The 12,500-nt window shown below is 34.3% G+C and overlaps 1 protein-coding gene across 1 annotated transcript in view; it reads left to right on the top strand.

Moving 5' to 3' along the window:
• The first annotated feature begins 8,779 nt into the window (after positions 1–8,779).
• Positions 8,780–12,500, top strand: part of LOC125032607 (nucleolar protein dao-5-like) — a 4,873-nt gene continuing 1,152 nt past the window's right edge. The window contains exons 1-4 of the mRNA XM_047623868.1: positions 8,780–9,048; positions 9,494–10,660; positions 11,238–11,404; positions 12,058–12,500. The exon at positions 12,058–12,500 is cut by the window's right edge and continues 120 nt beyond it. Of these exons, the coding sequence (XP_047479824.1) occupies positions 8,901–9,048; positions 9,494–10,660; positions 11,238–11,404; positions 12,058–12,500 (1,925 nt within the window). The 5' untranslated portion in view covers positions 8,780–8,900. The remainder of the gene's footprint in view (positions 9,049–9,493; positions 10,661–11,237; positions 11,405–12,057) is intronic.

Below are 12,500 nucleotides of genomic sequence, written 5' to 3'. Positions count from 1 at the left end.
AAGTTTTGGTTCTCATAAGACTTGCATATATAAAAACTTACAATTTACATTAAAATGTTCTTATTATAATAATAAGAATATCCTTAAAGTTTATTCATAAGATGAATAAAAGTTCTATGAAATAAATAGTAAAAATAAAAAAGAACCATCGTGTCCATAGTAAAATAAACTCATAACCTGTTCGGTGTAAAAATGAAACAAATAGAAGGTAAAATATTCATACTAAAGTTAAGATAAAATGATAATAAGAAAGACGAATAAAGGTTAAAAGTTTCTTTAGAAGTTCATTTCTCTTTTCAAATTAAGGTCCGTGTAAAACACGACGTAAAAAGTTTATTAAAACACGAAAATAAACTAAAACAAAAATAAAGCAAACAAAACATTAAGGTGACGAGGCCGCACAGGTGAGTCGCTCCAGGTGGGCTTCCCGTTTTCTGTTGCCGCAGCTTCCTCACCGCGCCGGGCATCCTCACCCCCGGGGGATAAAAACAGGGGTTTTGGGAGAACTAAGAGGCGTACGAGGCTGCGACCTCCTCCGTGGAGCGAGGGTGGACACTCAGCCTGGACACCGTTCTTCATCTCGAAAGGGGGGGGGGGGGAGGCGAAAGGATATGTAGGGGACCGTGGGGGACGTACACAGGCGGTCCACTACAAGGTGACATCACGCTTCCTTGTCGGACACCTCGCGTGACGGGGAACCAGTTAGTTGTTCCATCGGATATGCGGACTGTCGCAACTTGGTAGACTGATTGAATTAGTCTCATTTTTTTACATCTATCCGGATATTTGCGAGGATTTTGAACAATTCTAAGTGCCGGACCTTATCAAAAGCTTTTCGGTAGTCAATGATAGTCAGGTAGATATTTTGCTGGTGTTGGATGGCTCTCTCGGCAAGCATTCTCATGGCGAAGGTAGCATCTCATATCGTTATCCTTCATAAACCCAAACGGTTAGGAGTTGACTTCTGATCCTCTGTAGGATGATTTTCAGTCGAGTTTTAAGAATATGCGACATTAGACTAATTGTGCGATATTATATATATATATACATATATATATATAGATAGATAGATAGATAGATAGATCGGATGAGGGCGACGTGGATCAGGGAAAAGACAAAAGTAGAAGATATACTCGGGAGCATCACAAAGAAAAAATGGCAATGGGCAGGTCATATATGTCGGAGACAGGACAACAGATGGACGAAGAAAGTAACTGACTGGATTATGGATAACATAAAGAGGCCAAGGGCCAGACCTATGACAAGATGGCGCGACGAAATAACGAAATTTGGGGGCCAAGACTGGAAGCAAAAAACGCAAGACAGACAAAGATGGAAAAGATTGGGAGAGGCCTACGTCCTACGACCCAGGCTGATGATGATGATGATGATGATGATGATGATGATGATGATGATGATGATGATGATGATGATGATGATGATGATGATGATGATGATGATGATGATGATGATGATGATGATGATGATATATATATATATATATATATTATATATATATATATATTTGTATATATTATATATATATATATTTCTATATATATGTCTATATATATGTCTATATATATGTCTATATATATGTCTATATATATGTCTATATATATGTCTATATATATGTCTATATATATGTCTATATATATGTCTATATATATGTCTATATATATGTCTATATATATGTCTATATATATGTCTATATATATGTCTATATATATGTCTATATATATGTCTATATATATGTCTATATATATGTCTATATATATGTCTATATATATGTCTATATATATGTCTATATATATGTCTATATATATGTCTATATATATGTCTATATATATGTCTATATATATGTCTATATATATGTCTATATATATGTCTATATATATGTCTATATATATGTCTATATATATGTCTATATATATGTCTATATATATGTCTATATATATGTCTATATATATGTCTATATATATGTCTATATATATGTCTATATATATGTCTATATATATGTCTATATATATGTCTATATATATGTCTATATATATGTCTATATATATGTCTATATATATGTCTATATATATGTCTATATATATGTCTATATATATGTCTATATATATGTCTATATATATGTCTATATATATGTCTATATATATGTCTATATATATGTCTATATATATGTCTATATATATGTCTATATATATGTCTATATATATGTCTATATATATGTCTATATATATGTCTATATATATGTCTATATATATGTCTATATATATGTCTATATATATGTCTATATATATGTCTATATATATGTCTATATATATGTCTATATATATGTCTATATATATGTCTATATATATGTCTATATATATGTCTATATATATGTCTATATATATGTCTATATATATGTCTATATATATGTCTATATATATGTCTATATATATGTCTATATATATGTCTATATATATGTCTATATATATGTCTATATATATGTCTATATATATGTCTATATATATGTCTATATATATGTCTATATATATGTCTATATATATGTCTATATATATGTCTATATATATGTCTATATATATGTCTATATATATGTCTATATATATGTCTATATATATGTCTATATATATGTCTATATATATGTCTATATATATGTCTATATATATGTCTATATATATGTCTATATATATGTCTATATATATGTCTATATATATGTCTATATATATGTCTATATATATGTCTATATATATGTCTATATATATGTCTATATATATGTCTATATATATGTCTATATATATGTCTATATATATGTCTATATATATGTCTATATATATGTCTATATATATGTCTATATATATGTCTATATATATGTCTATATATATGTCTATATATATGTCTATATATATGTCTATATATATGTCTATATATATGTCTATATATATGTCTATATATATGTCTATATATATGTCTATATATATGTCTATATATATGTCTATATATATGTCTATATATATGTCTATATATATGTCTATATATATGTCTATATATATGTCTATATATATGTCTATATATATGTCTATATATATGTCTATATATATGTCTATATATATGTCTATATATATGTCTATATATATGTCTATATATATGTCTATATATATGTCTATATATATGTCTATATATATGTCTATATATATGTCTATATATATGTCTATATATATGTCTATATATATGTCTATATATATGTCTATATATATGTCTATATATATGTCTATATATATGTCTATATATATGTCTATATATATGTCTATATATATGTCTATATATATGTCTATATATATGTCTATATATATGTCTATATATATGTCTATATATATGTCTATATATATGTCTATATATATGTCTATATATATGTCTATATATATGTCTATATATATGTCTATATATATGTCTATATATATGTCTATATATATGTCTATATATATGTCTATATATATGTCTATATATATGTCTATATATATGTCTATATATATGTCTATATATAATATAAATATATATGTATATGTATTTATTTATTTATTTATTTATATGTATGTACTTATTTATAAAAAATGTTATATGTATGAAGATAACACACACACACTCATTTTGATATTCATATCAAGTATTGAGAATAGTTTGCAGAATACAGCTTTTAATATCTATTATTCTATTTCTTCTAATTTTGAAGTCTGTTAGTTAGCTTGAATTGCCTTTTGTGCAAGAGAATATTTGATAGTTGAATATGAATACTGAACTCTGACAAAGGCTACAAGATTATGTAGTTTATGAATGTAAAAAATGTATAATTCAACTATCACATAACCAAGATTAGTTTATTTATTCTTATTAAACATTTACAGCGCCAGGTAAGCAAAATGGGCTCTCAAAACGTGATGAAGTTTTGGTCGTCGATCTTAAGCGAGAGTGTATTCGTGGACCAGTTGGAGTCCATTATGGATATTGGAGACAGTGAAGTACGGGATTCAAGCTCTCGCAGACGTTTTCTGCTGGTCATGGGTAAGCCTTTGTATTGTAGAACGAGTTTATTAGAGGAGCTTGATCTATTTATGGTTTAAATTTGTTATCCTGGGGGTACAGGTGTTTGGTAAGATCTAGCTGAACAGCAAATATGAATAATGAACATATTGCCGTAATACTTCATACTTTTCATGGAAGTGGATTGTATTCAAGGACATAATTGTGATCTCTGTAATTATGAATATGCTCTTTTATTCTTTGTGTTCTTTCATATGAGCTATTAAGTTTTCTTTATTTCAGTATTCATTGCTCGTTGTTGTTGTTGTTGTTGTGTTACTGTTATTATTATTATAGGACCATTAATTTATACCCAGGAGATGAATACTATGGAGATAAGATTTTCTCATGGTTATAAGCATTTTATAATGAGGTATTATGAATACTTCATTGAAAAGAAAAAAAATCCTTCATTTTTCTTCCAGAAATCAAAAATGAACGGGATGAAATCAAGAGCACAGAACAAGCACAGTGGTGTGTGCAGGCTGTGTCAGGCAAGTTGTCAGTGGAAGGATGACAAAGTGGAGAGGGAAGAAGAGAGAGAGAGAGCAAGAACCAGAGAGGGCAAGAGAGAGAGGAGAGGAGAGAGAGGGCAAGAGAGAGAAGAGAGGAGAGAGAGAGCAAGAGAGAGAAAGAGAAGAGAGAGAGAGAAAGAGAGAGAGAGAGGGAGAGGAGAGAGAGAGAGGACAAGAGAGAGAGAGAGATGAGAGAGAGAGAGATGAGAGAGATGAGAGAGAGAAGAGAGAAGAGAGAGAAGAGAGAGGAGAGAGATGAGAGAGAGAGAGAGCAAGAAGAGAGAGAGAGAGGACAAGAGAGAGAGAGAGAAAAGAGAAAGAAAGAGAGAGAGAGAGATGAGAGGAGAGAGAGAGAGCAAGAACCAGAGAGGGCAAGAGAGAGATGAGAGGAGAGAGAGAGAGGGCAAGAGAGAGAGAGAGTAAGCGAGAAAGAGAAAAGAGAGAGAGAGAGACAGAAACAGGGAAAGAAAGAGAGAGAGCAAGAGAGAGCAAGAGAGAGAAAGAGAAGAGAGAGAGAGAGTGGAGAGAGAGAGAGATATAGCAAAAGAGAGAAATGGAGAGAGCAAGAGAGAGCAAGAGAGAGCAAGAGAGAGCAAGAGAGAGCAAGAGAGAGAAAGAGAGAGAGAGGGCAAGAGAGAGAGAGGAGGAGGAGGATTCACCCGACCAGTCCTGAAGTTGTAGTTCCTGAGACGATGTCACTCGATGAACACCCTCTCCATTGTGAATGAGTGAAGAGGAAGATGCTGATGAAATCACATTGTGATGGTCCCCTGAAACTCTAGCCTTTGAACTTTACACAGAGGCATGAAGATGATACATACAACAATGAGGACTTTTTTGATACGTGCAAAGAAAACATTTCTTATGAAAATCAGAGAAATGATCAGTTGGAGGAAGATATTGATATTGGATCAGAGACTCCAGTAAAAGGCACTCCCAACACCCAGATCAGGGAGGGCAAAGTCCTGTCTTGGGAAAGCAAAATAAAGCTGCAGTCAAAAAGGCAAAAGGTCAGAATGACAGACAGACATCTCCAAGAAACTGGACTTTGAAAACCCACCCAAAGCAGGTCTGGAGCCAACAGAGTCTGACTCAAGCATCAAAAATAATATGAAGATCGAAGTGGAGAATGTATCATGACAAGATATAGACACTTTCTTTCTTCTTCTTCTTCTTCTTCTTCTTCTTCTTCTTCTTCTTCTTCTTCTTCTTCTTCTTCTTCTTCTTCTTCTTCTTCTTCTTCTTCTTCTTCTTCTTCTTCTTCTTCTTCTTCTTCTTTTTTTTTTTTTTTTTTTTTTTTTTTTTTTTTTTTTTTTTTTTTTTTTTTTTTTTTTTTTTTTTTTTCTTTTTTTTCTCGTTCTTTTGTTTCTCTCTGTATTTTGATTGTTGCTTTAGTTTATTTATTTCATTGTATTTTTGTATTTGGTTAAGGCTATGAAGAATATGCTGTATTCCTGGATATTCTGTGATTTTTTTGTGTTTTGTATTTGTTTGTTTATTATTGTTTCAATATGTTGTTTTTTTAGCATGAAATAATAAGATACTTCATATTACCTCTTAGCCAACAGGTCATGATTTTTTTTTTCAACATTCAGCTGGTTTCAGTACTTGGTCTTGAGAGTAGCAGGTGTGAAAACTGTAACTTCACAATGTTAAGGGATTCGTTCTTACCATGGATATGTATGAGATGCTAGGAATGAATAGAAACTCAACAGGCCTAGGATGAGTTCCCCCCCCCCCCCCCCCCCCTTCCTTGTCCCAGCTTAATTGCTTAAGAGATAAAAATGTAATTAGAGAAATTCATACTTTCCCTCAGGGGTAATCCCCTGGAAATTACAACCCTCTCCCGCCACCCTACAGGTTAAGGACCACTGTACTAGAGAGAGTTTGTAATTTTTCCCTGAGATTGGTAAAGGAGAAGTAATAACTTAGGAATAAGCTTTAGTATGTACTCTTTGATTAATTAATTCAAACTATACCATTTGCAGGCTGGTGTTCCTTCAGTAGAGCAGACAGCTACCTCAAAAAAAGGTAGCCGCAGTCCAGGTAAAGGGAAGAAGGACTAAGAAGTCAGCAGTCCCATAAAGCTTCGAAGCTCAGTCCCACGAAACATGTCATGTTGAGTCCTTCCAAAGCATTCAAGAGTCCCTGAAGTCTGTGGGAGTCAGGAGTCTGAGAGGAAGTCACAAGACCCTAGCTCCAGCCCATCTAAGGCCCGATCCACAGCCCCAGGAAGCACAGCTCACTCACGACTCGAAAGCCTCCGTTAGCGTCCCTCAGCAGGAGAGTGAAAGAGCCAAGAAAGAGACAGAGCTTCACCCCCCAGAGAAGAAGAATCGGAGTCTGTGAAGAAGAGGAAGGTGGAGGAGGGGGAAAGCAGGTGATAGGGGCAAGGGGGGGACAGGGTCTTGGGGCTTAGATCAGCTGTTGGAAAAAGGTGAACACGACCCCTTCCAGTGGTGAGAGCCAGTCTGCAAAATCTCCGGCAGGTCTTCTGGTCCAAGGAAGATCTCGTTGAGAAAGAACAAAAGAGAATTTCTTTGATAACAGGTAAGTTTGTTTTTTTCATAAGTATTAATTTTCTTGTAGTTCTTGAGTTGTTTTTATCTTTGATATATATTTTTTAAGTATCACTTTGTTTGCTTTCATTATATTAAAAGTAATTTATCAGGATGTTTTACATTTGCTTACTGTTGTATTATATAGTTAGTATCATGTGTAAGAGCTCTTTTTCCCTTCAGTAAAGTAAATTACTTTCTGTGTTTATGTTTATCAGTAAACTCATAAGTTTCTGTTCTGTAAATCAGGTAAAAAAAAAAAAAAATCCTTTTTGGCTGATAGTTCATTTGTAAATTCATCCTTTTCATTTGTTTACATAGCTTGTAAATTTGTTATTGTCGCAAGCTAATTACGATGTAGTTCTCTAGCTTTGAGTAGTTTAAGAAGAATGAAGAAACCCGGCTATGCTACCTGGGTGATGTTGTGAGGAAGAAAGATTGCCGAAGCAGTTAGAGGCTGGGGGTGTCGAGAGTGTGAGAACTGGTATGAATACCAGGATCCTTGACCCAGAAGAAAAGAAGGTTTGTAGGATTGTTGTTTGTTTTAGAGTCAAGGAATGAGTGTTGTTAAGTTATTTATTTGATTTAGGGAATGATGTGCCTAATGTTTAGTATTCTCTTTTCTCTACTTTGGGTCTTGTGTTCATTTTTTAAAGTTATTCTTCCATTTTTTATATTTAAGATGAAATGGGATTATCTTTATATTCTTTATCCCTTTTTTCCTATATGAATCAAGTATTTACAAGTCTATTTAATCCTCTTTTGACAGAGGTTGATGAACAAATGCTCCAGACATCGCAGCAAGCACAACCCAGTTCACCAACACACATATTTGAGGATGGCTGGGTTGACAAGAGACTTTTAGTGTTATTTATATAAGATGCACTTGAACTGCATGTAACAATGTTGCAATGAAGATAAATTTATAAGTAGAGAGTATTTTTGTACATTTTTGGAATATTTTTATTATTTGATCTTTAAATAATGTACTATATGTATGTATCTGTTCTTTTTACCTTAGAGATAGAAAAAGGTGTACGTTTGTGTATGTGCAACATTAGCAGATATGCCATAGTAAAGAGTAGTAATAAAAAAAAAAAAAATATATATATATATATATATTATATATATATATATAATATATATATATATATATATATATATACATATATATATATATATATAAATATATATATATATATATATATTTATATATATTATTATATTATATATATATATTTATATATATATTATATATATATATATATATATTTATATATATATATATATATATATAATATATATATAATATATAAATATATATATATATATGTACATATAAATATATATAATATATATATATAATATAAATATATATGTATATGTATTTATTTATTTATTTATTTATATGTATGTATTATTTTTTAAAAAAATTTATATCTGTCCTGAAGGATAAACACCACACCGCCTTTTCGATATTTATATCAAGTATTGAGAATAGTTTGTGGAATACAGCTTTTAATATCTATTATTCTATTTCTTCTAATTTTGAAGTCTGTTAGTTAGCTTGAATTGCCTTTTTTGCAAGAGCATATTTGATAGTTGAATATGAATACTGAACTCTGACAAAGGCTACAAGATTATGTAGTTTATGAATGTAAAAGATTTATAATTCAACTATCACATAACCAAGATTAGTTTATTTATTCTTATTAAACATTTACAGCGCCAGGCAAGCAAAATGGGCTCTCAAAACGTGATGAAGTTTTGGTCGTCGATCTTAAGCGAGAGTGTATTCGTGGACCAGTTGGAGTCCATTATGGATATTGGAGACAGTGAAGTACGGGCATTCAAGCTCCTGTGCAAGACGCTCTTTCTGCTGGTCATGGGTAAGCCTTTGTATTGTAGAACGAGTATATTCGAGGACTTGATATATTTATGTGTAATTTGTTATCCGTGGGGTACCAGGTGTTTGGTAAGATCTAGCTGAACAGCAAATATGAATAATGAACATATTGCCGTAATACTTCATACTTTTCATGGAAGTGGATTGTATTCAAGGACATAATTGTGATCTCTGTAATTATGAATATGCCTCTTTTATTCTTTGTGTTCTTTCATATGAGCTATTAAGTTTTCTTTATTTCAGTATTCATTGCTCGTTGTTGTTGTTGTTGTTGTTGTTACTGTTATTATTATTAACGACCATTAATTTTATACCAGGATATGAATACCTATGGAGATAAGATTCTTCTCATGGTTATAAGCATTTTATAATGCAGGTATTATGAATACTTCATTCAAAAGAAAAAAAATCCTTCATTTTTCTTCCAGAAATCAAAAATGAACGGGATGAAATCAAGAGCACAGGAACAAGCAACAATGGCATATGCAGGCTGTGTCAGGACAAGTTGTCAGGGAAGGATGACAAAGTGGAGAGGGAAGAAGAGTCTGTAGACCACAAGAATCCAGATAAGAAGTCCGTCAAGGTGAGGAAGGTTGCTGGTAAGGGCTGCCGGAGCCTCTCAAGACCCTCGCCACTGAAGATGATTTTTGGCTCAAGAAAAGGGAACGAAGACGAGAAAAGAGAGGATTGTGGGTCAGAGGAGGAGGAGGATTCACCGACCAGTCCTGAAGTTGTAGTTCCTGAGACGATGTCACTCGATGAACACCCTCTCCATGTGAATGTGGAGAAGAGGAAGATGCTGATGAATCACATTGTTATGGTCCCTGAAACTCTACCTTTGAACTTTACACAGAGGCATGAAGATGATACATACAACAATGAGGACTTTTTTGATACGTGCAAAGAAAACATTTCTTCTGAAAATCAGAGAAATGATCAGTTGGAGGAAGATATTGATATTGGATCAGAGACTCCAGTAAAAGGCACTCCCAACACCCCAGGATCAGAGGGAGGGCAAAGTCCTGTCTTGGGAAAGCAAAATAAAGCTGCAGTCCAAAAGGCAAAAGGTCAGAATGACCAGACAGACATCTCCAAGAAACTGGACTTTGAAAACCCACCCAAAGCAGGTCTGGAGCCAACAGAGTCTGACTCAAGCATCAAAAATAATATGAAGATCGAAGTGGAGAATGTATCCATGCCGAGATACTCTCCTCTGGTCTTTACTAACACACCTTCATTGATGCAAGATGACAGCGACCTCACGTCCCCTTCTCTGTTACCGGGAGTGACGAACAAGAACTCCCAGAGTGAGAGGCTGCAAGATAAGGGCTCTCCACTCATGGCCATCCTTTCCAAGAACACACACAGCCCAACCTCATCCAGAGCAAAGAGGTCCCTGCTGAAGTCAGCATCAAGCTTCAACCTATCTCCTCCAAAGGAAAAGTTGAGGAAGATGCAGAGGCACCATACTACTGACAGGAAGCCGAAATCAATGTATGAGATGGTTTTCGAGCCCCCGGGTCCCACGAGCAAGAAGTTATATAAACAGACAAAAATCTCGGCAGAGGTCTTTCAACAGAAGAATAAGGCTCCTGGTAAGTTCATTAAGTCACATGAATCAGTGAATATAGCCATGTGTAGATAGGATTTATGGATACTTTATTATTCATTCATTCAGGAAAACAGCTTAAACACAGAGATGATGTTCAAGAGAGATTTGAACACTTGAACAAAAGTAACATGTTGAGTATATGCAGTAACATGATTGGAGATTAGAGACAAGAAGCTAATGGCTGTGAAAGTTGTATATAAACAACTTTATACGTATGCATATAAAGAAAACATCAATTTCAGTTTTACAATATGATGGAAAGTTAAGTCTGACTAGAAATCTCATGGTTTATTTTTTCCTTTTTTTTATTTGGAAGTTTTCATTTCTTACTTGCACATTACTGAATTAAAAAGACAAGATTAAAGTGGAGAATGTATCCATGCCAAGATACTAGACACTTTCTTTCTTCTTCTTCTTCTTCTTCTTCTTCTTCTTCTTCTTCTTTTTTTTTCTTCTAAATTATTTGTTTATCTTCATAGATAGATTATTTTCAAGACACTATACAAAGCCTTTGCCAGGGACTTGCAATTAACTGCTAACACTTACCAATAACGCATCAGGGGCAAAAGGAGATGGGGAGGAAGAAGACGAAAGCCTTCTGGCTGCCATGAAGGAGTCCTTGAGAAGCAAAGCCGTCGAAGACATGATGAGGAGGAAGGAGAAGGCTCTTCAGGCACTGGGGGATCCTCTTGAAGGCGAGGCGGAGGAAAGGGAGGAAACAAGTGCGGTGGGTTGAGGTCCCCCTTCTTCTCTTGAGTGTGGTCTCTGTGTATTTTGATTGTTGCTTTAGTTTATTTATTTCATTGTATTTTTGTATTTGGTTAAGGCTATGAAGAATATGCTGTATTCCTGGATATTCTGTTGATTTTTTTGTGTTTTGTATTTGTTTGTTTATTATGTTTCAATATTGTTGTTTTTTTAGCATGAAATAATAAGATACTTCATATTACCTCTTAGCCAACAGGTCATGATTTTTTTTTCAACATTCAGCTGGTTTCAGTACTTGGTCTTGAGAGTAGCAGGTGTGAAAACTGTAACTTCACAATGTCAGGATCTCGTTCTTACCATGGATATGTATGAGATGCTAGGAATGAATAGAACTCAACAGGGCCAGGATGAGTTCCCCCCCCCCCCCCCCCCCTTCCTGTCCCAAGCTGTTGCTAAGAGAATTAAAAATGTAATTAGAGAAATTCATACTTTCCCTCAGGGGTAATCCCCTGGAAATTACCAACCCTCTCCCGCCACCCTACAGGTTAAGGACCACTGTACTAGAGAGAGTTTGTAATTTTTCCCTGAGATTGGTAAAGGAGAAGTAATAACTTAGGAATAAGCTTTAGTATGTACTCTTTGATTAATTAATTCAAACTATACCATTTGCAGGCTGGTGTTCCTTCAGTAGAGCAGACAGCTACCTCAAAAAAAGGTAGCCGCAGTCCAGGTAAAGGGAAGACTAAGAAGATCAGCAGTCCCATAAAGCTTCCGAAGCTCAGTCCCACGAAACATGTCATGTTGAGTCCTTCCAAAGCATTCAAGAGTCCCCTGAAGTCTGTGGGAGTCAGGAGTCTGAAGAGGAAGTCACAAGACCCTAGCTCCAGCCCATCTAAGGCCCGATCCAGCCCCAGGAAGCACAGCTCACTCACGACTCGAAAGCCCTCCGTTAGCGTCCCTCAGCCAGGAGAGAGAAAGAGCCCAAGAAAGAGACAGCAGCTGTCACCCCCCGAGAAGAAGAATCGGAGTCCTGTGAAGAAGAGGAAGGTGGAGGAGGGGAAAGCAGGTGACTCAGGGAGCAAGGGGGAACAGGTCTTGGGCTTAGATCAGCTGTT

This window comes from Penaeus chinensis, chromosome 2 (genome assembly GCF_019202785.1).
Source record: "Penaeus chinensis breed Huanghai No. 1 chromosome 2, ASM1920278v2, whole genome shotgun sequence".
Classification (NCBI taxonomy): Eukaryota; Metazoa; Arthropoda; class Malacostraca; order Decapoda; family Penaeidae; genus Penaeus; species Penaeus chinensis.
The sequence above is the reverse complement of the archived record's forward strand: the minus strand, read 5'-3'. Positions and strand labels throughout refer to the sequence as shown.